Source organism: Lacerta agilis, chromosome 6 (genome assembly GCF_009819535.1).
Source record: "Lacerta agilis isolate rLacAgi1 chromosome 6, rLacAgi1.pri, whole genome shotgun sequence".
Taxonomy (NCBI): domain Eukaryota; kingdom Metazoa; phylum Chordata; class Lepidosauria; order Squamata; family Lacertidae; genus Lacerta; species Lacerta agilis.
The window spans coordinates 55371387-55399385 of NC_046317.1; the positions used below are offsets into that span (position 1 = coordinate 55371387).

Here is a 27999-nt window from a genome sequence, read left to right on the forward strand (position 1 = left end):
GTGCCAAAGTAATAAAGAAAACAATATATGAAATACAATAAAAACAGCAGGTACTCAAAGCCTTGCTGTTGCCGTGGGCGCTGTGTGAAAGCTGTTATGAGCAGACCCCATAACATTCCTGCTCTCCAAACATGGGCTACAATAAGCTCACTGCAGGTTTTACAGCTGGCCCCTTGAGTATAATGGACTGAGCCAAAAACACAGGATATGAACAACTTGAAAAGTGTGTGTGTGTCTCTGGGCACACACAGAGAGAGAGAGACTTCATGAGAGTGTGCATTGCAGGTATTGCAATCTTGGTCCATGGCGCAATCTTGTCCATAAATTGGTTTCTTAACTATGGCCTTCTAGCCCTCAGCCTCTGACAGAGGCAATATGGAACTTTTAATTGCAGGAACTGTCAATCAAGGCATCAAATTGGGTTGGTTCATCATCCCTCTAGCTACATGATGAGGAAGCACCCTGGAAATTCATTCAGGATGCTTTAAACCCTGAACACTTTGAAACCCAACGCCACAGCCAGAACTTTTGGGGTCCATTTCAAAGAGCACCAGGAAGCTCTCTCTCCCCCCCTGCCTCTGGGATTCAGCACTCTCTTTGTTTACCTGTGAAAAACCCAGTGGAGACTTTTGTAGTGGGTTCAACAACTGTATCTAGAACATGGTATTTCAGAGGAAGGCAAAACCATCACATAGTTCCTAGGTAATGCTTCCTAATTCTTGCCTGGAATATCCCACACCATTCTATGCATCTTTTCTGTTTGGAAGCAAAGCTAGCATGTTCCTTAGCCGTTCAGAGTCGACCATAGATTCATCAGGTGGTGGAGCTCGACAGAGCTTGCAAGAATGACATTGCCACAGGGCCTCTGCTAGCCACCAGAGCCATGAAATTGTGCAGCTGCCTGAAGAAACTACCTTCTCCAAAACACACAGTGAAGGGAGTTACAGGAAAGCAGCATAGTAGTGAGTGAGAGGGATGGTGTAGGCCCACCGCTCAAAACTGCAGGCTAATCGCTTTCTTGGGTGCTTGCTGTGGCATCTGGAGACAGGCTGCCTAGGAGTCAGAGACACACAGAGCTTCCACTGCATCACTCAGGCCCTGATTCACTCCACCTACAGCCAGAAGACAGTTTTTTACCACAATGTTAGAGCAGGCACATCGTGGGGTGGGCATAGGTGGAAGGCTCTCCCATTTGTTTTTTCCAGGATGAAAGGCCTCAGCTGATTCCAGTACAGTTGGTTGGTTTCCTAATAAGCGAGAAAACATGAAGACCATCAAGAGAACATGTGAGCACACACGGATACTTGATTCCACATGTCTACACAGCTAATTTAAACTAAGGGTTTGTTTGTAAAGAATAAACCACCAACCTTTGCTGCCTCTAGTGTGTATGCAGGTATATATGTGTATATGTGCGCATTTGTGTGCATGCGTGTGCATCTCTCTGTGTGTGTATATATGTGTTTGTGTATACACACACATATGAATGATAGCGATTGTGTTCACTTACTCTACATGTTTATGAGGATGATGATTCAAGTTTAGTTTGGCTTGGTTTTAGAGTTCCAATGATCTTCAGCTCTCTCTCTTTTGTTCTTCCTCATTTGTCCCCTTCTCTACTTCTACCCATCAATTCCCATCAGTCTCACCCAGTGTGGTCTGATCAAAGTGATGAGAGTTCTAGTCCAAAATATTGGGGGGGACACTGCACTGTCTAGCCTCAGTCTAATTCTTCAAAAAACTGATGGAGTATGTAGGATTATGTCTAAAAAATGTTCATACCACATTAGCATGCATTATCATTTTCTGTCTTTTTTTGCATAGAAAGGGACATGAGAAGGGCCTTGAATATAGAAGAAGAAGAAGAAGAGAAGAGTTTGGATTTGATATCCCGCTTTATCACTACCCAAAGGAGTCTCAAAGTGGCTAACATTCTCCTTTCCCTTCCTCCCCCACAACAAACACTCTGTGAGGTGAGTGGGGCTGAGAGACTTCAGAGAAGTGTGACTAGCCCAAGGTCACCCAGCAGCTGCATGTGGAGGAGCGGAGACACGAACACGGTTCACCAGATTACGAGTCTACCGCTCTTAACCACCACACCACACTGCCATCCTCATAGCAGCAATAATTTTATATGGTAATATAGTTCCACAAGCTATAGAATAATGACTTCACATTGAAACAGGACAGGAGTCACCCTCACCTAGGCCTCCAGCTATGACAATTCTTCCTTTCAAGTAGCCGGATATGAAATCTGCCCGTCGTTTCTTCAGAAAGAATGAGCGCTCAATCTTCATCCAGCCCCCTGAAAATTAACAAGAACACCTGCTAAATAATCATGATTTTCCATTACTGTTCTGAAGCATTTGGATTCCTTCAGAGAGAAATCAAGGGTGTGTTCTATAATCCTAAAATTGGGGAACTAAGAGAGGGTTTGGGGTATATGTGTCTGACTACCAGAATACTGGGCACAAACTGTTGAAGTAATGAGGTTCCAAGAGCCAATGCACAACACATTAAGGCAAATGCCAGGGCTCTAAGGCCTCAGCAAGGCCCACCACTGCTGATGCTTGGGTTTGGTCAAGCCCTTCCCTTTTATCATTTGATTGGGAGCAGACAAGAGCACAGAGACTTGTGTAACTGAACGCACACTATAAGCACCTCGATTTCTCAAGAATGCAAGGCTGTGCATATGCCCACTCCTGAACCACTGCAGAGGTAGGTTGCTGGAGGGAGCTCCCACTGAAGGCATCTCACTAGTGGGGCCACCTGATGACCCTTTGCACAGGACTCTCTATAAAATCTGAAGCTAGCCCTGAGTAGCAGAATCTGAAATTTTTGAAATTGATTTCCCGCCCTGCATCTTGCCCTTAAGGAATACATGCTGGAAAGCAGATGGAGAACCAGGAAGAACTCACCCTGTTCAATGTCAAACACATCCACGTTCTTCATAAACTTGGGCTGACGGTAGAGCCTGCCCTGCCGCAACCCCCCCAGGCTGAAGATGTTGTTCTCTGCACACACGAAGCTGGAGAAAGCTCGTTTGCTGGGGATGTTGGGGAATTTGGTCCATGACCTGGTCTCGATGTCAAAGACTTCAAAGGCATTCACGGCATATTTGGATTGCCTTCCTCCTAGGATGGAGAAGGGAGTATAGTGAAGAATGTGCAGCAACAACTGGGAGTCTACTATTCTCTTGCTAAGCAGGTCTCTGGAGCGCACAGCCACTCCTAATCCAAAAGTACCTATACTGAAGCTATGGCAAAGAGCCATTGAGTCTCTGCCCCCTGCAATTTACCCAAATGTAAAACAGTAGACGGTGACTGGCTCAAGGTCACATAGGGAGTTTCATGGCTGATTTAACCCTGGTCTCTCAGGTCGCAGTGCACTTAAAACTCTACACTTAATTCCACATTCTGGGGGGGGGGAGATGTAGAAGGGATATCCATGGAGATAGGGGAATAATATTTTCTTACAGATTTGGTGGTTTATGGGGTCCCTTATTTACAGTCCTGTATGAAACCTTCAAGACAGCAATCCTGTACATACTTATCATGGAGTAATCTCCCATGGAATTTGGTGGAGCTTACTTCTAAGTAATGTACAGTTTCAATGGTATGAACCCTCCTCACTAGTAACTGTCATGGCAGGGCCCCCTTCTGAACCACACTTAAATGTGGAGTATTAACAAATCTGCAGTGTTTTAAGTGCCCGCTGTTTCTTTGCAAAGGAAGATAGATAGGAAGAGAACCAGAATAGGATGGAGGCCATACGACTTATCTCCCAGCAGAGAAGCAACTGCGACAGTAGGGACCCCTGTGAACCAAATGAAAACACATGTGCTCTTCGTGAAATTGTAAAGGTAGCTTTGCAAAAGAGGTGGGTGGGGAGAAAACAATGACAACTTGCCCATACCCCTGTGACCACTCATTTGCCCTTGCCCTGTGACCTCCAAGCACTCCCTCCATAGGGCACCAGCTGCCTCTATTCCTGGCTGTGAGGGCTCAGTAAATAAGGGGCAAAGTCCATTCGCGTAAGGGGCTTATGCAGGAAGCATGACCTTTGGGTTCATAGAACCATAGAATTACAGTTACAAGGGACCCCTTCTAGTCCAACCCCCTGCAATGCAGGAATCTCAACTAGATCATTCATGACAGTAGGAAGGAGAATCTACCACCTCTCATGGGTGTCTGTTCCACTGTCAAGCAGCTCTTACTGTCAGACAGTTCTCCCTAATGTTTAGTTGGAATCTCTTGCAGCTTCAATCCATTGGTTTGGGTCCTACCCTCCAGAGCAGGAGAAAAGGAGCTTGCTCCATCCTCCATGTGATAGCCCTTTAGATATTTGAAGATGACTATCATCTCCTCTAGTCTTCTCTTTTCCAGCCTAAACATACCCAGCTCCTTCAACCGTTCCTCATAAGCCTTGGTTTCCAGACCCTTGATCATCTTGGTCTCCCTCCTCTGCACATGTTCCAAGCTTGCCAATATTCATCTTAAACTGTGGTGCCTAAAACTGGACACAATACTCCAGGTATGGTTTGACCAAGGCAGAATAGAGTGGAACTATTACTTCCCTTGATTGGTACACTACACTTCTGTTGATACAGCCTAGAATAGCATTAGGGTGTTTTTTGTGTTTTTTGCTGATAGACAAACACTGTCCATCTTTGTTAGTTCAGTACATTTCACCCCCTCTCCAGTTCAGCTGGAAATGATTCCTTATGGTAAAGTAAACAAAAATAACATGGTTCCCTGCACAAGTTTCAAAATGCAATTTGATCACCAAAGCACTCTTTACATCATGCATGGTTGCCACAGAGTACTGGTTCATTCAGAGAGTAGCATACAGAAAGTCATGCTTCTAAGTACAGTAGAGGCAATGATCAGAAAGAAGGGAAAGAAGGTGATGGGTTGTAAAGGAGACCCATTTGGAAATTTAGGTATGCACAATTAAAGTGGATTAAAGCACTCTGTCATCCTAGTGCAACAAACATAAAAATGGACTTTTACAGGAAGTAAAAGTGATGGGGGAAAGCACTGAAAAGTGTCGGATGAACTAATGTCTAATGGGAAGACATATAAACACATCCCAGAAAAATGAGGATGAATGCAAGATGAGTGTTCCTTGTCATATAATCATCCTACCAACAGAACAGAACAAAACAAAGGCTCAATGAAAACCAGGCATGGCCTAACAAGCACATACGCTATGTTCTACCTTCACTCTTAGAGGCATTTTGCATCTGAATATCAGTCTCTGAGAATCTCAGGTGGGCAGAGTGCTGTTGGGCTCATGTCTGGCATGCAGACGTCCTACAGGTATTTGATTGGCCATTGTGAGAACAAGATGCTGGACTAGATGAGCCATTGGCCTGATCCAGCAGGCTCTTCGTATGCTCTTATGCTTTGTGCAAGCAAATCAGGATGAAGGCCCCCAAAGAGAGTCAATGGGAGGAACCCAAAGGCACAAAAGCAGGGCCAGTAAAAGGGTGCCCTACCCTGAGCCCTTGGAATAGGGCTGAATATAGAACCTAACAAAGCTATTTATACAGCCAGAGGGAAGAAGTAAACAGAAAGGTCTTTTGGAAACAGTTATGCAAAAACAAAAAGGCACCTTGTGGCACCTTAAAAACTAGCAGATTTATTGTAGCATAAACATCCATGCTGATGTTGCCATAAATCTGTTAGGCTTTACAGTTCTACAAGTCTCTTTTGCTTCTGTTGTTCTGCCATGATCAGCTGGGGTAAACTATGAAAGGCTAAAAATAAAAGCCAGTGGAAGTCTGGCACCCAAACAAAGCACCAAGTTTTGGTGTTTTGTTTTTTTACCTCTGGATCCCTCCTAGAAGGAATGTTTACAGTTTCTCAAAGTACGTGTGCATTTGGGACGGTGTCATGCCAAGCTTAGTGGAAATATTTTATCTCAAAGCAATAACGTTCCATCTCTCAACCTGCTTGTTTCTTTTAAAAACTTTTTTAAAGGCCATTAATTTGATTATTTTTAATTAATTTGATTAAAAACAAACAACCTTGATATATCTTAATATTACGGATACTAGACCAAGTCAGGCAGTCTCTACTTCTGTTTAGCTTTGCTTTACACTGACAGAGCTGGGAACCAAAACACACAGGGTTTGAGCAATTTGCAAAAGAGTCAGAAAATGAAACGGGAGCATAAGCAGTCCATTTGTGTGCCAAAGGGTGTGAATTTACCTTTTGGATTTACCACAGAGTGCGGTAGTCCCCTCAGGCAGCAGATTTGAACCCCTTTAAACAGTGAACAGTTTGTGAGTAGGCCTATGTAAGTACACCACAGTCCGGTCAGGCCAAAGGCCAACACCCTATTTTTTTTTATTTGTTGAATTTATCTCATGGCCATCCTTCTGAAGAAGCCAGGGAGCAGCAAACTGCTCCACAATTTAAAAACAAAAGCGGAAAAGCATTTTAAAACAGTTAAAACATTCTAAAAATAATATTGTGGTAATGAATTCTACAATTTAACTATGTTCTGTGTGAACAAATACCTCCTTCTGTGTCAGTCATGTCTTGCTTGCCCTTTAATTAAAAAATATTGTAAAGGCAGAGCTCCGTTCATGCAATATTATTTTATCTCTCCTGTGCAATAAATGCAGCCCATGGTCTTAGGCATAAAAAATGGACCCGGAGACCCAGCTATAGAGCTGACATTGCTAATCCCAGAGAATGCCTAGCACTTTCAGAGAGGTTATGGAAGAGAGCAGCTTCTAGAACTTCTGCAGGAGGGAGCATTACGCGACTCTCCAGTCAAAGGAATAATGGTCGGAGGAATAGGCTGGAGGCTCATTCTTACCCAGCACATAGATCTTTGTGCCCCGTAGGAAGGAAGTTGCGGCATACCTGGGTGTGGGCATGGTTGCCAGCGACACCCAGATGTCCTTGAGCATGTCGTAATGCTGCATGTAATTGTGAGGGCGAAGGTCTCCTCCCATTCCGCCAGCTGCGTAGATTCTATAGTCTGAAAAGGACAGCGAGAGAGAGGAAAAGCAAAAGGATAAATCCAAACAAGAATCTCGATTCTGCTTTATCACAGTAGTTCCTAAATAGGTTCCACAACTAAAAAAAAAAAGTTGAGGTGCATTACTAGCAGAAATAGAAAGCAGAACTATCTCGTTCCCACCCAAACTTTCATTTTTTGCCTGGGATTCCATATATTTCTACCCAAAGGATGGAAATATCACCCCAAAAGAGGAACTGCATCATCCCCAAACAAGGCAAAAGACCTTCAGACCTAGGAGTAACTTTTAACCCAAACATGCATTCAGTCCAATTTCTTTGGAGAGCCAGTGTGGTGTAGTGGTTAAGAGTGGTAAACTCGTAATCTGGGGGACCGGGTTCGTGTCTCCACTCCTCCACATGCAGCTGCTGGGTGACCTTGGGCTAGTCACACTTCTCTGAAGTCTCTCAGCCTCACTCACCTCACAGAGTGTTTGTTGTGGGAGAGGAAAGGAAAGGGGAATGTTAGCCGCTTTGAGACTCCTTCGGGTAGTGAAAAGCGGGATATCAAATCCAAACTCTTCTTCTTAATCTTTTACCATGTATTTGCATGGTGGTAATAATCCTGTTGAGAGCCACCTTGGATCAGGCTGCAACCCACCAGCTGAAGACCAGTGTGCTAACTGATAAGAATGCCTGCCAATATATATGCAGCTGCTATAATTAAAACAGAAACAAATCTCTTTCCAGTGGGAAGACAGTGGCTTCCTGCGTGCTTCCTGAATATGCATTCTGGGTGCTACCTATTGATGAGCAGCTTCTTCTAGTTCATTATTTTTAAACTGGACAACCCTTCAAATAGAGGACTCTTTCAGATAAGAGTTTGGTCTGGCAGCCCTCCGTAAAGCAAGGCACACGGCCACTTGAGATGGAAACCTTCCCTTCCCAACAACAGTTCATCACATTGCAGCGCAAGCCAATCTGGCAATGCTTATTGCTAAAGCAACTTGTCACAAGTAGCAAAATGATATGGGTGTATTTGGTGGAGGGGGATATGTGGAGTCTGAAGCTCTACTATATAGAGGCAACCTTTCATTCAGATTTCTGGGCAGTGACCTGATGCTTTCACATCGCTTGTGCCCTCGATGATTTGTCCTTCAAGAACTGCAAAAGCAGTTCTGCAAAGCAAAAAAACCCACCAGGCTCTCCTACATTTGGCAGGAATACAGAACGTGCTGACTGTATTGTCATTTTTTTTACAAGCAAAGAGGAGGTCACAGAAACAGATGGCACGCTCCAATTACAAGGCAGCCTTCACAGCCCGTTCTAGACTGGGCTGCTGAAAATCACCTAATTTTACCCACAGCAATTCAAAGATGGTCATTCCAACAACCAGTGCGCAAGGGTGAAAGCCAGGACACATTCACAGCGTAGCAGAAATTGGCTAAGTGCTCCCCACTGGGCAGATCTGTTTCCATGTAAGAAGAAATTTACTCCACCCTTCCCATCAAATTAATTAGGAGAAATGCACTGGGGAGCTTCCCTAAAAGGCAACCCTATTTTTTGCCACCAGTGCCTTTTAGAAAAAGAATCCTCCTTGCCTTTCGCCGTCACAGAGATCCCCATCGAGGCTTCCCGCAAGGAGTTCCTTTTCTTCCATTTGCCCTCGTCTATGTTGTACATCTCCACAATCTTCAAGGGTGTCTGGTTGGCACCAACACCCCCAATCACCATTATCCTCTTGCCCAGTGTTGCTACAGCTACCCCAGCCCTGGCTGTAGGCATTGGGGGGAGAGAATTCCATTGGTTGGCTTCAGGGGAGTACACCTCAAAACAGTCCATTGGGACACCATTGTCATCACAGCCCCCAATGGCATAGACCTGACCACCAGCCTCCACCAGCGAGCAATAGACCCTCCGGCTGGGCAGAGGTGCCAGAGTTTTCCACTGGAAGTCTTTGATGCTAGGCACATCCATCATGGGAGCAAGACGGCATCTGTTAGGCAGCTCGCTTGTACTGCAAAATGAAAGGATGCAAATCAGAGCAAGTGTCATTCAGGCATAACAAGGCAAATCAGAAATAGAGATTCCAAATAGTTAGAGGACACCTCTGGGTAGTCAGCGTTTTGATTCAAACACCTACTGGAAATTTAGGACTGCATACCGGTAGTTTGGGCTTACTCACATTTCCTCTGGTCCTGGTGCTCACCTCCAGGGGAAAGCGCTCTGAAGCACTCTGATTTAGAGCTAAAGAGTGGGTGAAAGCCCTCAGACCCCCCCCCCCAAAAAAAATCTGCTTGGGAGCATTGAAAGAACCCCCAGATAAGTGAGGGGGGGAAGAGGTGAGATTGTTCCACCTGGCAAGACAAAATACTTGTGTTATCAGATAGCCTTAGCGCAACTTTGAATTCCTCCCTCCATGTTTAGGTAAGTGATGAGGAAATATTCTGCAAAGTGTGGGATAAATCAAAGGTCAACAGGAAGACATATAAACTCTGCCCAAGCAAATCAGGATGAATGTTCATTGCCACCAAACCTCCCTGCAAGCAAACAAATCAGGACAAATGCTCAATGAAGAAGGCTTCCTATTGTGTAAGCTCTTCAGGAAAAATGCTCCATAAACATTCATCTGGAAAAGCCCAGAAACCGACATCTTAACAAGCAATAGATCACTGTTCCAGCAGCCATCAACAACAATATCCTATTACAGGCACACAAAGCAGTGCTCATACCTTTCACTGAGTATCTGTTAATCTTCCATTTCTGCATCTGCTGGATCCTGATCCTAAATAAATAAAGGAAAGAAATAACGGTAGTAAGGTTGGATTCAATCCCTTGTTTCTGCTTCTTAACAGGGACAATCAGATACGTCAGAGCCTCTCCTGCTTCCAAGGCTTTTGTCCCTTGAACTTTCTCTCTCTCAAGGGCCTCTCTTCCCAAATCCTTCTGTCTCCCTCTGGGTCTTCCTGGACCAGCTGCAGGAGACGCACCTCAATCCCATCCTCCATAACTTGACTCTGCCTCATGCAGCAGCAGTGTGCTGAACTGTATGCCTGCTACAGAACAGCCCATTAGTTAGAACACAGAGTCACAAGCACCTATCGCAAGCCAAGCGGTTATTTTTTGCTCTCTTTCTCTGAACAGCTGACAAGTATGTAGAAGAGGTGAATAAATTTAGGTAGATGGAAAGCTGAGTGTACATATGGAGAGCGGCAGCTGCATTCTCCACACCTGAGCCTGAGCACACACACAGCAAAGCTTTATTATAGAACAAAATTCTCTTTTTAAAAATTGAACTTGCTTTAAAGAACTAAGTAGCCATGCTTTTATATGCTCCTCTGGCCTCTTGCATGTACTATACTATAGTGGTCACTAAGGTCTAATTTAACTGTCACGCACACAGGCCAAAATAAAGGTCTTGCATCTGTAATGTTGCAGGCAGTGGCACTGCAAAATTTAAAAGATCCTTGCTGTGCGATGGTTCCCAGTGTCTGATAGTCATTTACATCTTCAGAACCTACCTTGCTTCTTAGGGCCCTGCTAGGTAATCCCACCCCTCATGGGGTGGTACAACCAGGGCTTTTTTTTCCTTTAAAAAATGTTTAGGGGTACCCTCATTTTGATCCAAGAAAATCACAATTTTACAGTTCAAATCGGGAAAAATAAATGCAGTAAATGGACAAAAGTACAAAGATTCACAAAATGTTTAGGGGTATGCGTACCCCTGCATACCCCCCCCAAAAGCACTGGTTACCACCCACTTTGGAAACCACTAAGTTGGAATGTGAATGTTAGAATGGAGATGATGAGGCCCCTAAGCACTGTTTTCATGGGACTCCCAAGAGCCTGTCCTGTTTACACGAGGATCACTCAATGTTGTTTCAGAGATTGTTGATGCTGTGCTCTTATCCCAAATCAAGGTACCTTGTTCACATGAGCAGAAGATGTCCACATAATTTGGAACACTGACACACCATTGTATGGTTGCAGTGGATTTTGAATTCCACCCAGCCTCTCCTTCCTGAGTTGACATGACCTTTTCCAATAGGAAGTATTCCCAATAGAAAGTCCAGGCATTTTAAGACAGAGGGCTTTAATTCACATGATTCTGCAAAGCAGGATCCAAGCCATTTCTTTGCTTTGAGTGATCTTCTTTCAGACCCCTGAGCTCAAGGGAGCTTTGTCAGTTCCACTTGTTCCATCAACAACAGTAGGCAAATGACATTGACAAGACTAAAAAGGGCTTTAAAAGTCAAGGGAGATGAATGTTGCACAACCCACTCTGGAGGAAACCAAACAGGAGCACTGCTTTGCACGTAACACACTTTGGTTTGTTTCATAAGAGCATAAGCAGAGCCTGCTGGATCAGGCCAATGGACCCATTGAGTCCAGCATCCTGTCCTCCCATTGGCCAACCAGACGCCTGTGGGAAAGAAGCAAGCAGGACTCAGAAACCAGAATCATTCCTGCCTCCAAATGACCATTTCCCCCTGCTAGGAAAAGGCAGGAGTGAGGGAAGTGTGAAGTGGGCACTCCTGCAAGTGAATTGGAATATATTTGCCTACCCAATGCTATTGGGGTCTTGTTTATATTTTATTCATTTTTAAAAAATGCATATCACACCTTTCCTGAGAAAACACAAAGCAAATTGCAAAAGCAAAAACATTATAGTATCATGTATCATTTGTGTATTAAAAATATTAAAACATGAAGGGGGGAAATATTTTCCCCAAATAGCCATCTCAAACCAAACCACAATGGCAATATTCTCCCCCGCCCCCCAAAAAATCAGGGATGAAAGTTTCTTTCCTTTGATTCAAGACAGATTCTGGCATTACCTCATCTGTTATTATCCAGAAACAAATACAATCGCAGCTCCTAGCTGTGCTGTGTCCTCAGGTCCCTGGGCACAATTTCAGCTCGCAGCAAGTGACAAGCTATCGAAAAATACCATAATGGCAAGGGCACAAATGTACAATCTCAAATGCAGAGCAGTTGGAGGTCAGATTTTTCCCCCCAAGGCCTGTTTCCAAGTTATAGTGAAGTCAGATGATTATCATGTGGTAGGTTCCTAGGGTATGCATATAACTACAGTATTTGAGAAGCTGGTAAACAACATACCAAGCTAACACACTTCTGCGCCCATTTTCATTGTGCAGTAGGTTAACAATCTGCCCAAGGGGCTATATGCATTGTTAGCACAATCCTATAAATGCCTACTTAGAAGTTAGCCCCAGTGACTTCAGTGGAACTTGTTCCCAAGTCAGTAAGTATAGGGTTACAACCTATACATTAATGGGTGAATATAAATGATCATTTACTATGAGGTGTTTTCAATACCATCATTCAGTTGTCGCCTGTCTACCTCTGAAAACAGGGAGGTTATGGGGCAGGTTGAAAAAGGGTGGGTAATTATCATATCCCCTTTCCCAAAGCAGATATGGGGAAGCTGTGGCCCTCTGTGGAGTAACCTGTGGTACTCCAACTCCCATCAGCCCCAACCAGCATGGTTAGTGGTCAAGGACAATGGGAGTTATAGTCCAGTATCATCTGGAAGGCTACTGCTTCGCCAACCCTGCCTTAAAATCTCCATTTATTAAGTGGTGACTCCTGGTAGATACTCAAACATTATCTTCACCATCCAGCTGTTAAGCACTATCATCATATACTTGGAATTCTTTCTTTCTGAGAAAAGCATAGTTTTCTCACGGGATTCGCGAGCATCTTATTTCATAAAGAGCTTTTAAGCCTAATGCTATGGCCTAGATTCAATTACAGTGATGATGGCTCTGTCCCCAAAGCCAGCATTACAACAAAACATTTTCCCCAAGTAGCTGCTTGCACTTCAGGTTTTTTTTTGGTTTTTTTGCATCTTTTAAGCAACTTTTCATTGGCTTTGAAGGCACCAGGCTACGTGATAAAGTCAGGGGCTGAATTTCATGCTACATTTTTTTTAAAAGACCTTGTTTCCAAACCTTTGCAAGCAGCACTAAGCAAACGGCCTGCCAGTGCAAGGATTCCCACTTGCACAATGGGATTCCTCCCTTCTTCCACCCACCCATGCCTCGTGCCCTCCCCAGTTCTGCTCCAGAGGGTTGGGGGAACCTCCAAAACAGATTTGGGGGTGGGGGTTGTAGGAACAAAGGACTTGGTGGTTGAGGAGATACAGGTACTTCAACCTTTCTCGCTTACCTATTTTCACCTGCAAATGCTCTTATCTCTACCAGGGTTTTTGTTTATTTTCTACTGTCCCTCTCCCTTCAGTCAAACCAGAGAAAGCAGAGCTGCAGAGGAAAATGGCCTGGCAGGGCATATGAAGTGAGAACTTGCAGGTAGGGGGAGGGTTAAGTTCCCCCTCTTGTATGCTGACCTCCCCTGCAAAATGCTTCACCCAACCCTGTGTTCCTGTTCAAGTGGCAAGAGTTGGCAGGTATAATGTGTAATAATTATACCTCAAGGACACAGTCTTCAGGACACTTAACCAGGTGGTAATTCCTCATCACCTGCAACAGCACTAATATGCAAGGAACCCACGGTGAGGCTAATGTCTTAGTTCAAATGGTTCTGCATCTTTCCGAAACTGGGACTCTGGCACTGACAGTGTTTCTCAGTTGCGTGAATCAAGCAGCCGGTGTGGTTTAATGTAAGTTTGTGCCTGACATTTTCTGACCTTGCATCAGAATGAACAGTTCCCCTGCCATGGCAACCACTACGCGAAGAACAAGTCAGGCCACCTTTTTTCAAAACCTGGAAAATACTGTGTGACGTAAACAAAAGGTTCAGGTGAAGGAAGAAATCAGCACAGGAAGCTGCCTTATACTGAATCAGATTAATTGGGCCCATCTAGCAGTTCGAAAGCACGTCAAAGTGCAAGTAGATAAATAGGTACCTCTCTGGCAGGAAGGTAAACGGCGTTTCTGTGCACTGCTCTGGTTTGCCAGAAGCAGCTTAGTCATGCTGGCCACATGACCCGGAATCTGCACGACGACTCTCTTGGCCAATAAAGTGAAATGAGCGCCACAACCCGAGTCATCCACGACTGGACCTAACAGTCAGGGGTCCCTGTACCTTTACCTCAGCACCGTCTGCACTGACTGGCAGTGGCTCTCCAGCATTTCAGTCAGGGTCCCTCCTAGCCCTACTTTGAGATGCCAAGGATTGAACATGGGACCTTCTGCATGCAACACTGATGCTCTTCTACTGAGCTTGAGCCCATTCCCATCTTGAGCTGCAGAGAAATAGGAGAAAGCTCCAACACACTTGTCCATCTCCCTTCTTTCTTCCATGGCCTTTCCTGAGGTCCTGGCTTTACCTTATTATTTCATTTATTGCATTTATATCTCTTATTTCCTCCAAGGAGCTGAAGATGGAAAACAAGTTTCTCTCCTACCACCACCACCACTTTATCCTCACAATAAATGTGTGGTAGGTTAAGATGAGAAACTGTGACTGGCCCAAAGTCACCTATTGAGCTTTAAGACTGAGTGGGGATTTGAACTTTGGTCACCCATGTCCTAGTCCAACACTCTGACTGCTACACCAAACTGGATTTGCCTTGCAACTTGAGTTTCCTGCCTGTTTGCTACTGGCACTAGGTAAGGTAAAGGTAAAAGGGCCCCTGACCGTTAGGTCCAGTCGCGGACTCTGGGGTTGTGGCTCTCATCTCGCTTTACTGGCTGAGGGAGCCGGTGTACAGCATGACTAAGCTGCTTCTGGCGAACCAGAGCAGCGCACAGAAATGCTGTTTATCTTCCCACTGGAACAGTACCTATTTATCTACTTGCACTTTGCCGTGCTTTCAAACTGCTAGGTTGGCAGGAGCAGGGACCGAGCAATGGGAGCTCACCCCGTCGCGGGGATTCAAACCGCTGACCTTCTGATTGGCAGGCCCTAGGCTCTGTGGCTTAGACCACTGCGCCACTAGGTAAGCAGGTGAATTATACGCAGGGCCAGATTGGAAGGGGGGTACTTCAGTGGGTCTGGTGGTGGGCAACAGGAGGGCTACAATGAGGACAGGGCAGCTTGGAACCTCCATTTTAATTTCCCATTATACCTCCAACAAAGTGTTACTTCAGGGCATTGTGGGAAATCAAAATCCAAGGCTATTCCCAGATGCAGCAATTCAGTGCAAGGGGTGCAGTACAAGACCGATGTTAGCACAGTTATAGGCTCTGCCAGAATGCTAAAGTCAAACCTGGGATATATGTCTAGACAGGGCTAGGAAGTCTGTGTCCCTCCAGATGTCACTGAACTCCAATTCCCATCAGCCCCATGTCCTCATCCAGCATGGCCAATGGACAAGGGATGATGAGAGTTGTGGTTCAACACTTAGATGACCATTGGTTCTCCTTCCCTGCTCAAGGAGGAAACTGAATAATACTGAGTGCAAAATTGCAGGCAGAATTTGAGGAAAGGATCTTGTAGATAATTCCAGACTATGTCTGCCTACACTCAATCCTGCTTTAAATTCTCTTGTTACAATTCTATACCTAGACTCATGATTCTCTTTCCATATTTTCTTATTCTTCATCTTCTTCTTCTTCTTCTTCTTCACATTTATCATTTGGTTCCATGCTATTCTTAGCCTTAACTGAACTGGAAATTTTGGAGGAATGTGTTACACAAATCCAATTAAGGCAAATGAACCACTTTACCCAGGAAGAGTAGTTGATCTCCAGCTGTGTCTCATTAGCTGCCTTCTCAGTGCAGGACCTAAAAAGTATTATGTGATCGGCTAAGTTGAAATGTGTATGATAAGGCAAGACAGTGGTGAGTGACCTATGACAGTAAGAAAGTGAATGATTTTGGTTGAACAACACAGGAAATTTAAATATTAATATAAGCAGGGTTAACAGTCTGATGCAGAAACCACTAAATCTGCAGGACAAATTCCATATTGACTGAAGAATTGAGTGGAGTTTGCCAGTCAGAACAGACTGCTATGTAGACCATGTTGCCTTCAAACCCATTTAAGGAAATCAGTTAGGGATGAATGGATCAATATTTCCATACTATGTCACTTTCTCAACTGCTTGTTCAAAAGTTCATTTGTAATTTTAAAAAAATCTGCATGAAATTTTGTGCACACATATTTTCGAATGTATTTCCTCTCCAAAAGTACAATTTTAAAAACGCATTTTTAATATATTTTTGAGCTGACTGTTGCATTGCAAAACTTGGAGAACTGCAAAATCCAAATTATGACTGTGTTCTGATCCACACATGAGTCTGGGAGCTGCGGATTAGGTCAGCTCTTATCGGAACACACACATATCAAATTCCTCAACCATCCCAAGCACCACTGGCCACTTTTAACATCAGGGTAAAAGCTGCTAAGTGGAGGAAAATGGGGGTGTTTCACCCCTTTCCTGCTTTCCATTTTTCTGCTCAAAAGCATCCCTCTGTCCCATGAGTTCCTGATATTTGTTTATCTTCCTTAAAAAAGCATCTGAAATCCTACCAACAGGAGGGGAAGCTGCTTAGGGAATGATTTCGAGCAGAACAATGGCCTTGCAGGGAAAGGCTTAAGCATACACACATACGCCACCATTTCTACCCTCAAAATAGCCTCATCCTGAAGATTTTTTTTAAATGTCCAACAGCACTTTCTTAAATACATTTGCATGTAATGTGACATGTGCCCTCAATTGCCTTTCAAAGTCCAAATGAAATAAAATGTCTAGGGAAGAAGGTTGCTGGTTAGCGACCGTTGCTGTTTTTTATTGGTGCTTAACAATGCAGTTCATGGCAAGAGAATAATTGTTTATGTTTTTTTTGCACTGTGAGCTTCCCTAGAGTTTGCTTAAAATAACATGCTTAGTCGCACAAAACATGGATATACATCCTGCCAGAATGGGTTCATCTACAACAGCCTTCTCTAATCTGGTATCCTCCAGATGTTTTGGACTACCACTTCCATCATTCCACACAGCATAACCCATCGTCAGGAATGATAGAAGTTGTAGTCCCACACATCTAGAGGGCAATGGGTTGGGACAGGCTGATCTGTAGCCTTGGCTTAAAGGTTTGCTGTGACCCCGGCCTGCTGTGAAGCATATCCACAAGTAGAATATCTACTTTTAATTTTTCTGTAAAGCTTGATGAAAGTGAGGCCCAGAGTTTACATAATTTCAGGCAAGGTGAGGACATGACTGAGAATTTCCAATGTTGTTTTAATTCCAGTTTTCTTTCATACCGTTTGCTTCCCACGACTAACCAGAAAGTACTAATGCAGGCAGAAATTATGACTTGTCAGACTATTTGTTGCCATCAAATTTGTTGCTCCAAATGATCTTAATTCTTTATTAGTTTTTTTGGGACTACTCCACCAGCATACTCCACCAGCTTCCCCCACCCACTTTGTGTCCACTGGATTTTCAAAATTATGATGGCATGTATATATCAGCAAAGAGTTCTATAATACTTTAAATACTACACAATGATTATGCTACAATCAGCTTCATCAGATGCATTAAGCATTTTCCTATTTTAAGCTGATGCACACACACACACACACACACACACACACACGTAAAACAAATTGTAAAACAATGATTTCAGAGAGGAATAATAAAAAATACAATGTGACAATTATGTTGAATAAGTTCCGTGACCATTCACAAAACAGTGTTGATGATAACACAGATAACAGCTAATTAACTGAACTTCTTAATAGGTTGTAATTCAGCAGTTTCATACTTCGAAGTCCCCCCTTCGAAGTTGCTTTGATTCAGAATGCCCACTTTAAGGCCCCCGAGAGGCTGAAATGTCCCCCCCCCACCTGTTTCTGACTATTGACCGTTCTGATGTCAGATCTGTAGCTACAGCTCATGGTTAGCAGGGAGAGAGCTTAACCATGAGCCCTAGTTTGGACAACGTGCTAAACCAAACTTTGGCTTCATTTAATGTGGCAGCAAAAACAACTAGGGAGCAGCAAAGTAATTGTGATCTTCTTTCTATTTGTATTGTCTCACTAAGCTCAAATCTTTCTCCCTGTGGACCACTTGAAAACTGCTGAGGGTCTGGGTGGACCACTTATTTATTTCCCTGCCTATTGTTAGCCGTTGTAATGGACTGTGCCAGCTGCTATATGATTTTCAATTTTATTTTTCCAGACATTCTGTGGACCACCTGAATGAAGCTTGTATACCAGGGGTCAGCACGCACAGATGTCAAAAATCACGGGCCTGTGGGACCGATCCAGCCCAGGCAAGATAAACCTTGCTGACTCCTGTTGTATACCAGTTTGGCTCAGTGTGTTGTGCAGACTAGGCCAATATATCCCGCCCTGCTGTAAATTATTTGATGTGCACACATATAAGGAAGGGCCATAGCTCAGTTGTAGGATACATGGTTTGTGTGCAAAACGTCTCAGGTTCTATCTCTACCATCTCCTGACAAATCATATGAGAAAGCAGAGCTGAGAAAGAGCTCTGCCAGAGGCCTTTGAGGGCTTCTACCAGTCAAAATAGTCAATACTGGTCTAGATGGATGAAGGGAGTTGACTCAACACAGCAATTTCATATTCTCTCCCTGCAGCCGCCCACTTCACAAGACTGAAAGGAGACAAATACCAAGTTTTGATGTCAAGCAATGGATCCCACTAAGGCCTATTACCCTAGTTAGGAAGCATCTCTTCCTACATCTCCTCTTTTGCTCTTTTGCATGACCTTTCAGAACAGTATGGGATTTGATGGATTATTATGGTAACTTCCTGCCAGGGTGTGTTTGAGAATCTAGGAAACACAATTCCTGCAGAAGAGAAATCATTTTGTTCTCGAATACCAAACCTTCTCCTCATTTTATTAGTATTTTGTGTCTTTCTTCCACTCTTGATACCACAGATGCCTTCTGCAAGGTGAAAGGATTGTACTTTGTATAGAATTAACCATTTACTCAATTCACTTTTGGCATAATCTGGGCATAATATTCATATAGCACCTATCAGGATATCACATCCTATTCTCTGACATTTAGAAGCCACCCAGCAGAGGATCGGCACTACTGCATGTTTTTCTGTTCACATAGAAGCACAACCTCACTTCCTTATAAATTGTTTCCTGAGCAATAGTATGCAGATGTGTACGTTTTAAATTATTATATCTGACTTCACGTATCCAGAAATATGTCATGCAGTCTCTTGGACCACTGCGGGAAGCAATAAATAACAGCACATTTGACAGTTTATGATACAGTGCAACCTTAAGCTATGACACCATCAGAGGAATAACTCGACAAACTGACCCACATACTTGTCAGTAATGATGATGATTAATCTCAGATTGCATCCTAAAAGCTGCACTCAGAAGAAAGCTACTCTGTATGCAAAACATACAGCCATTCACGCACAAAGCGTGGGATTTTTTGCTTGGCTGCTGAAGAATGTTTTAAGATAGTTTTATATTTACTGTTTTAAAAAGACAGCTGTATGTTCTGACAAAACCAGGCTCTTTCTTGGAGGGGGAGGGGAAATCATGTTTAACACTAGAATTCTTACATAGTAAGCCTGATTTTTTATTTCTCTCTCTCTCTCCCTTTCCCTCACCCCCTCCAATCTATTTAAATGTAATTACTCACATACATCTGTGATCTCCGTTCCCTGGAGGCTGTAGTCCATGGTTAAGGAGGAAGGAAACCCAAAAGAGATGACGGCTGTATGTTTGCAAAGCAGGAGCCAGGCAAACGGATCGCCCAGCTGCATCAATCCAACTCTCCTAATATTCACTTTTCTCTACAGGAGCTGAAATACAATCACGTGCAGAGGAATCCCCATCTGCTGGAGTGACCTGTATTTTCTCAGTTGCCTAGAGTCAGCTAGAGGAGGGTGTGTGTCTCCGCACTGGATTATAAAAGCCAGAATAAGCCTTTTATGGCTACCATGCTTGCACAGGAAGTTTTCCAGCAGCCTCTCGCGTGGCAAATTGCAGGGAGGAAGGGGGGCTTGGTTGGAAATGCAAGGCAGGGATGGGTGAAAATGGCAGAAATTCTGATGAAGGCATAGGAGCTATTTTCAAAATGCCAAGAAGTGCCTACAGGCAGCCTTGGAAGAAACTAAGATATTCTGAGTGATAACACTGATGTTAATAATATCTGCTTACATCAGTTACTTTTGTCCAAACAAATCCATTCCTAAAATCAAATGGTTTTCCACTCCTGCCTTTGCCCCAATTGCCTGGGAATAATTATGCCAACTCTGTGCTCAAATGATGCAAACTATCCACCTGCACTTCACAGTGACTGATGCACTGAAGACGTAGATCACAATATTATTATTTTAACAGCAGCAGCAGCAGCAGAAGCCACCGCAAAGTCATTAGGGTCATGGCACAAGCACCCTAGCAAATGTCAATCCTTCCCTTTCCATAACAAGCAAATCAGTGCTATACAGTTGTGATCTCTGCTTCACTTTCATCTCACAGACCTTTGGCTCGTAAAAGCACCATAAGAGCACCACTGGATCAGATCCAAGGTTCATCCAAGTCAGGATCCTGTCCCTGCTATGGCCTGCCTGATGCATCTGGGAAACCCATAAGCAGAAAACAATCACCATAGCACTCTCAGATGCATACTGCCTCTGGTATGGGAGATGATATGCTGCCATTGTGACTAGCAGTCATTGATACTTATCTCCTGTTATTTTGTCCAATCCCCTTTTAAAGCTGTCCAAATTGACTCCAAACGTATCTGACTAGTGATGATAATGCAGACTCAACAATAAGCCCAGAGAGAACTTGCTGCAAGACAGACCCAAAAAAGAAAATAACAGAACACCACTAGTCATCACATACAGCTCCCAAGTTAAAACAGTACAACGCATCATCAGAGATCTACAACTTCTCCTAGACAATGACAGTTCTCTTTCTCAAGCTCTGGGAGGAAGACCCTTCATCGCATACAAACAGCCACCCAATCTCAAACAGCTCCTCACCCACAATAATACAAAAACAGGACTCAACATGGACACTGGTACCAGAGCCTGCAATAAACCCAGATGCCAACTTTGCTGCCACATAAACCCGGATAACACCATTACTGGTCCCAACAACATCAACACACCATCTCAGGACTATTTAATTGCTCATCTTCCAACATTGTGTATGCAATCAAATGCCAACAATGCCCTTCAGCTCTCTATATTGGACAAACAGGCCAAACCCTACGCCAAAGGATAAATGGACATAAATCTGATATCAGGAATCACAAGACAGAGAAACCAGTAGGAGAACACTTCAATCTCCCAGGACATTCTATAAAAGATCTCAAAGTAGCTGTCTTAATACAAAGAAATTTCAGAAATAGACTGGAAAGAGAAGTGGCTGAATTGCAACTAATCACCAAACTTAAAACCATGGAGAAACCTGGTTTGAACAAAGACATTGGATTCTTATCTCATTATACATAACAAAGCCATCTTTAGCCATCTCACCCCTTGCCTTTCCCTGCAAGACTAATTGCAGCCGTTTAGAGTCGTCAACAGGTTTTCCACACTTATCAGCCTATCACCCATTCCCACCACCCTTCTGAGTAATACCCCTCCCCACTCCCCCACTATATTTAAGGATCTGGTGACTTCTGTTTCAGTGTATCTGAAGAAGTGTGCATGCACACGAAAGCTCATACCAGGAACAAACTCAGTTGGTCTCTAAGGTGCTACTAGAAAGAATTTTCGATTTTGTTTCAACAATAAGCCACCAACATGCTCCTCTTGCATTACTTTGCCAGAGCCACCCGAGCTGCTCAACTAATTTGGAGGCTCCTTTGACAGCCTCCCTCTCCTTCCCAAAGTTCTCCTCCACCATGGCAGGCACACACAAGTAGTTGGTAGGGCTCAGAAGCTGCATTGCATGATGGCAGTCATTCCCTGAGGCTATGGGTGGCCTAAGATACGTTCCCCATCTTCCTCCTTGGTTCACAGCTCCTGGCCACTTGCAATTCTTGCAAGGAAGTGACCGATACACAATGCAGCATTGAACATGCCTGCAGTGATGTCAACCACCTCTTGGTGTCCTCATCCAAGGGCTGGGGCTCCTATGCCCCAAGATGAAGCAAGGTATGGATGGAAAGATCAGAAGAGCCATGGGTGGCATTTGGTACTGTGACATATGAGCCAGCCTCACCATACATGTTCCTTTCTCTACCACAAAATGAATCAAGACAAAAATATGGGCCCTGTTAGGCATGAATGTTGATTGAAAACAAATGCCTTAAAAAAAAAGAATTCATATGCCAAGTACAGTATATCGGCTTCTCAATATATGTTGGCAAGACATGCTACCCTTTGCACCATGATGAAGATACAAAAAATATACCTGTTCTGTGTTTCCCTCCTGAAGCCATATTTCATGTAAAAAGAAATAAAAATGAACCAAACTTGAATATGACACCCTTTGTAATATGGACTGTGTGGGTGGGGAATACCAATTTATATACTGACCTTTTGGCTGGTATTTCAGCTTTCCCTGCCAGATACTGTCCCTATATGGTAAATTAGAATAGTTAGGCTGCAATGCTTTACACACTTACCTGGGTGTAAAGTCAGTGGAAGTTGCTTCGGAAAGACATTATGGGATGGTGCTCTTAAGACAAATGCTAGCAGTTGGTTCTGTTGTAGATCATGAAATCACAGTCAAATAACCTAGCAGCCTTCAGCTATTGTGTGTGTTCACTTTTTACTTTCAGTGAATCCCCATTGGCATGGATACAGTATACTCTATGTTTGTCTGCCACAGCTGAGGGATAGGAGAATTTGTCGCATTTGGATCGGATTGCTTCAAAGATAGACTTTATGAGGCAATAACACTCAAGTTAACTGACATCGCTGAGTTAACTTACGATCAGAAGCAAGCAATGTTTATCTTTTGCAATTTGGCCTCCATTCCTCAAGGGGCATAGTCTCCTGCTGAGACTCAGCAAGCCTTTCTCCCCAGTGCATATGTAATTCCCTTTTGCCCAATACTAAGTAATAAGAATAAGTATAATAACAAAAAATTATGCATAATAAGTGATTGATAGCAAAGATTTCATCGCACTTACTCAAATTATCCACACAGCAGTTACTATTTTAAAGATAATGGGGAAATGTTGAACCATACTTAAGAAAAATATTAGAGCAAGCCTTTTATTCAGGGAATTCTGCACTGGCAGCTTTGTTAAAAACCTGTCAATGTATGTAAGTGCTTGTGACCGGATGTAAATAGATTTCATGGCAGTTTTAAGTGATGACTGAGGGCCAGAGGTCAATGAATGGATAGGGCTGTGGGTCAGTGGTGGAGTATCTGTCCAGCATCTTTAGGGCTGGCTGAGACCCCTGTCCAAAATCCCGGAGAGCTGCTGCAAGTCAATAGAGACAATGCTAAGCAAGACGGACCAATGGTTTGGCTCACTATAAGGCAGCTTTCTTTATTTCTGAGGGGTCCCATCTGATGGCTGCTTTTAAGTTTCCCCTTTTGCAGCTGCCTCCTGTTAAGTTATTCAGATACAGCTTTTCACTATGCAGCCTGGGAAATGTTCTGCATGCCACTTATGATGTGGAGATGGAGGGTAGGGATGCATCCAATTCTGACTGGGCTGTGAACCAGAATGTCCTTGGTTTGGATGTCACCCATGCTGCAAACTCACTAGAGGCATTGAGAAAGCTGTTCCTTGCCAGCACCACCACATCTACAGTATGGGGATAAAATTAACCTACCAGTTTACATTACCCACAATAATCCTTACAATCTCCTTTGAAACTGGAGAGGGGTGAGTTCTCCCATGCTCACTTTGGTTTCTCTTGGGACTTAGATTATTTCTCCCGGGGGAGGGGATAAATTTCACTTTCTAAGCCAATCTGAAGACTGCTCTGTACTGAATGGTTGTTACTTTGTACGGTTATTTAACATTATTATGAAAACTGAAATACACTTAAAGAAAAGAAAGGAACTCTTTGCACCACCCAAGCCCCAAGAACACACTTCCCGATTCCCCTGGCAAGTGGAGGTGGCAGGATCTGCAACAGCAGGTGTGGGAGGAGAAGAGTGTTTCCCCCCTTCCACCCCTCATTTGTCACTTTCATGCACTGACAGTAGTTCTCTCAAGCACCATCAGTCTCTGCTCTCAACTGTCATCAGTTACCATAGAGGGAGAGAGATGGAGGGGAAAGGGCCTATCCATCAACTTAGGAACTTTTGGCTCCTGCTCTTAACAAAACTTTTTCATCCCAGCTAGTGACTTCAAGAGCTTTATAACTAAGAACTAGTACCCAATGTCCCCCCTCCCCTCCTCCCCCCAATCTCTTTCCCTTTTGTGTCATGCATTTCAGCTTGTAAACCCAGGGGCAGGGCTTATCTTGTGCCACTCACATCTGTAAGCTGCCCAAGGAGCCCTTTTTGGCTGCAGAGCAGGATAAAATGAATAAGCTGAAATGAAATGAATACACTGAAAATGGAAGTGCAAATAGTTTTCATTCAGCCCAGCAAGCAGCAGAGTAGGGATGCGGGTGACGCTGTGGTCTAAACCACTGAGCCTCTTGGGCTTGCTGAATGGAAGGTCAGCGGTTCAAATCCCTGCAACGGGGTGAGCTCCCATTGTTCTGTCCCAGCTCCTGCCAACCTAGCAGTTCGAAAGCACGCCAGTGCAAGTAGATAAATAGGTACCGCTGCGGCAGGAAGGTAAACGGTGTTTCCGTGCGCTCTGGCACTCGTCACGGTCCTCCGTGCGCCAGAAGCGGTTTGGTCATGCTGGCCACATGACCTGGAAAACTGTCTGTGGACAAATGCCGGCTCCCAAGGCCTGAAAGCGAGATGAGTGCCGCAACCCCATAGTTGCCTTTGACTGGACTTAATCGTCCGGGGGTCCTTTACCTTTAATCACTTTATACAAGGTCATAGAACCTGTGATTTTCCGGGTGTTATTGGACTCTAACTCCCATCAGCCTCCACCAGCATGGGAGTTGTAGTCTAGGAGTATCTGGAGCTGCCCAGGTTACTCTGGCCTGCATTTATAACACACTATGTGGTAGCTTTAAGGGCATGGAGACAGGGCAGCATATAGTCTCTGGTCACTGGGTAAGTCCAGCATGACCATTGTTGTGACCACTTTCCCCGCCTGCCACAGCTTGGTCTCCTGAGTGTTTTAAGAGGGTGGTCATACCAGACTGAACATGAGGTCAGATGCTATAAACTATTACCACTCTGCAGTTACAGTAGCCAAGGGGCAAGTTTTTAAAGGAGCTAATATGACACCAGCTCTCTTCTGCTTTCCGTCCAGTGAGGCTTATTTGGAAGGAGTTGCAGAGTTCAAAACAGAGCTGCTCTGCTGTTGTTGTTTTTAAAGGAAAGCAGGTCATGAAAAATGTGCAAGTCAATAAGCAAGACGTCTGCAGCACTTTCCATACCAGGGCATCCTTCCATCCCCTAATGGCTATTTTAATCTCCTAACTATCCAAAGGGAGGATTTAATTTGCATACAAATAGGATATTTAGGAACCGAACTAATCTAATGTTAAAATGCTAATTAAAGTGAGTGCATTTGCCGCTTAAGAAATAAAATTTAAAAACTCTCCAGCTGCATTTAGGCAGGGTAGATTGTAGAGTTTTGATGTTATTGACACTACAGTCCTGTATGGGATTATGCAGACATATCTGTGCAGTTATATAGATACGCATAAGCAGGTGCTATACATATCACATGCACACTAAACCGAATGACTATTCAAGAGTTGTGTACATGCACATAGAGCCTCATACACTAGTCAAAACAACATTAAATTGGAGTGAACCTCTTTATAGTTGTTGCTAAAAGCCTGTGCTGGACTGAAATCCAAAATGACTGGTGTAAATGGGTATCTCTATTTAAATTCTGAGTTGTCTTTCGGCATAGAATTCAAGGCAGCATCAGGACTGCTGGACAGCTCCTACAGACAGACCATGCCAAGAACTGAGGAAGCAATGACTCTTGTCCAGGACCAGGGCTGAGGAAGCCCTGGACAAGATGCTTTCCTGTGGACCTCCCAGGAAGCCTACCCACTCATGCAAGGATTAATAGGGAACAGGGAGGACAAGTGGTGTTTTACCTTCTCTTGGGAAAAGGTAGAGATATTCCTGCTGCAACCCACCATATGAAGATGCAACTCACCAGTTTTCTTTTTGGGTACTCTGAACAAGCACTACAAGGGATGTTGTAGGAAGGAATAACGCCAAGTTGCTCAAGCCGTCAAACTTGTACCATTTATAATCAATATTTACAAAAGTACCTCTCTCATAGGTAAGCAACAGTGTACAGTTGTCTCCCCAAATTCCTATTTGGGTTTGAATGAAATTTCCCAACTGCTGAAGAGAGTGGGGGGAGGGAAGATCCTGGATTAGTCCCCAGAGATTTGTCAGGGGGGAAAATGGATTTAAAAAAAATACCAGTAAGCAAGAACAGCACATTGTAAGCACCAGCTTAAGAATTTAGAAGGTGGACAAAACACCCATAAGAAGATTAAACATAACAGAATTTCCCCTAAAATGAAATGTAGGACTTAATGTCTTACCACCACCATGCGGTTTTTGCATATCCATTTTCTTTAGCACGCATTGGGTTGATGTGTTATGCTCCATGTGTATGGAGGTATCCTTCACAAAGAATTGCAACTTACCCTATAAGCATATAGGCATATGCTCCCACTCTCAGTCCACTTCATGCATCTGATGAAATAGGCCATTGCCACAGTCAACTGCTCAGTCTATATCATAGACTCTATAAGCAGCTGTGGTCATTGTTACCCCTAGCATCATAGAATTGGAAGGGACCCCAAGGACAATCTAGTCCAACCCCCCTGCAATGCAGGAAATAAACATGCTGTGCAATAAAAATGCTGCTCCATTATTTGCAATGGACAGACGACCTATCCTTACCTTTAGCTATACACGAGGTTGAAAACCTGGCACAAATGGAAAATAGAGAGAGGCTGGTGTAAACACATACCAATGGCACCCTCACAACCCTATCATTGTTAAGCTGTCAGTAGGGCCAGAAATCTCCCCTGCACCTCATACCAAAAAAGGTCTGCCCAATATCCCAGCATCTCAAACTATAGGTCATACATGTGAGTAAACTTATTAGCAGGGTCTAATTTGAGCAGATGCTAAAGAGAATTTATATCCCTTGCCTTCCTAAGCAGCGAGTTCACCTCACTCAAACAGATAATTAAATCTTGCAGTCATTTGCGTCAAGGGCAACAGTTACCAAAAAGATTGTTTAAATGGGCTTACCTTAACACTGAGAAGGCAGGACCCCAGACTATCAACTGGAAAATACAAAAGGGACATTTCAAGGGTAGGGAGGTTCTGGATGAAGGACTGAATTGCAGAGGAAGATGATAATCTCTGTCACAATACAAAATCCAAGGTGTACAGTGTGTGCACAGTTAATGATTTCCCTGGCACTCAGCTCAGAGCTGACAAGCTGGATACGAATTGACGCTTGAGAGCCATGCTTATATAATATGAGGCTCTCAATACAAAAAAAGGAGGTGGGGGCAGAAGTTGGCTTTGTCTAGCTGGTCCATTTCAAAAGGCCACACACACACACACACACACACACACACACACCGCCAAATGACAGTCTCCGGAGCTTCCCCTACCTTGAAGGCTGGGGGCGGAGGGGGGAATGCTGCTTTGTGTACAAAGAGAGATGCAGTTAATGCCATGGAAACAACCCCATCAAAGAGATTTAAGGAGTCAGACTGTTGCAGACTGTTGAAGGGGGGGGGGGAAGCAAGATGTTTGTAGCAGAGAGAGGTTTGTGTAGCAGCTTATTAAGCTGAAATATAATCGAGAGAGCTGTGCACAGCTAAAAGGGCAGGCCTTCTGGTCTCCAGCTGCTGCTTGGTCTTGCAAATGGGCTTTGCTTCCTCGTGACACTGAGGTAGAGCTAAATGTGTTGCAAGATGCTCCCGTTGCACAAAAAGGGGCTCGGCAATCACCACAGCTAGCCCTTAAAAAACAGGCCATGAGCAAAAATCTATGGAATTCTGAACATCCAGCTAAAAATGACAGATAAA

General features: G+C 43.9%; 1 protein-coding gene across 4 annotated transcripts; it reads right to left on the minus strand.

Annotated features, from left to right (window-relative positions):
- Window positions 1–800: 800 nt before the first annotated feature.
- Window positions 801–27504, minus strand: KLHDC8A (kelch domain containing 8A). Of its 4 annotated transcripts, none has more exons than XM_033152819.1 (7): window positions 19551–19815; window positions 9707–9759; window positions 8576–8991; window positions 6832–6996; window positions 2919–3134; window positions 2204–2305; window positions 801–1247 (listed from the first exon to the last, which is right to left on the minus strand). In XM_033152819.1, exons 3-7 carry the CDS (start codon window positions 8952–8954, stop codon window positions 1054–1056), a joined length of 1056 nt encoding a protein of 351 aa, XP_033008710.1. In that variant the 5' UTR covers window positions 8955–8991; window positions 9707–9759; window positions 19551–19815; the 3' UTR covers window positions 801–1053. The 4 variants fall into 4 exon arrangements, with proteins under 4 accessions (XP_033008710.1, XP_033008707.1, XP_033008708.1 ...); XM_033152816.1 differs by lacking the exon at window positions 19551–19815 and adding an exon at window positions 27209–27504 and having other exon boundaries at window positions 1054–1247; XM_033152817.1 differs by having other exon boundaries at window positions 1054–1247; window positions 19555–19815.
- Between the last annotated feature and the right edge of the window lie 495 nt (window positions 27505–27999).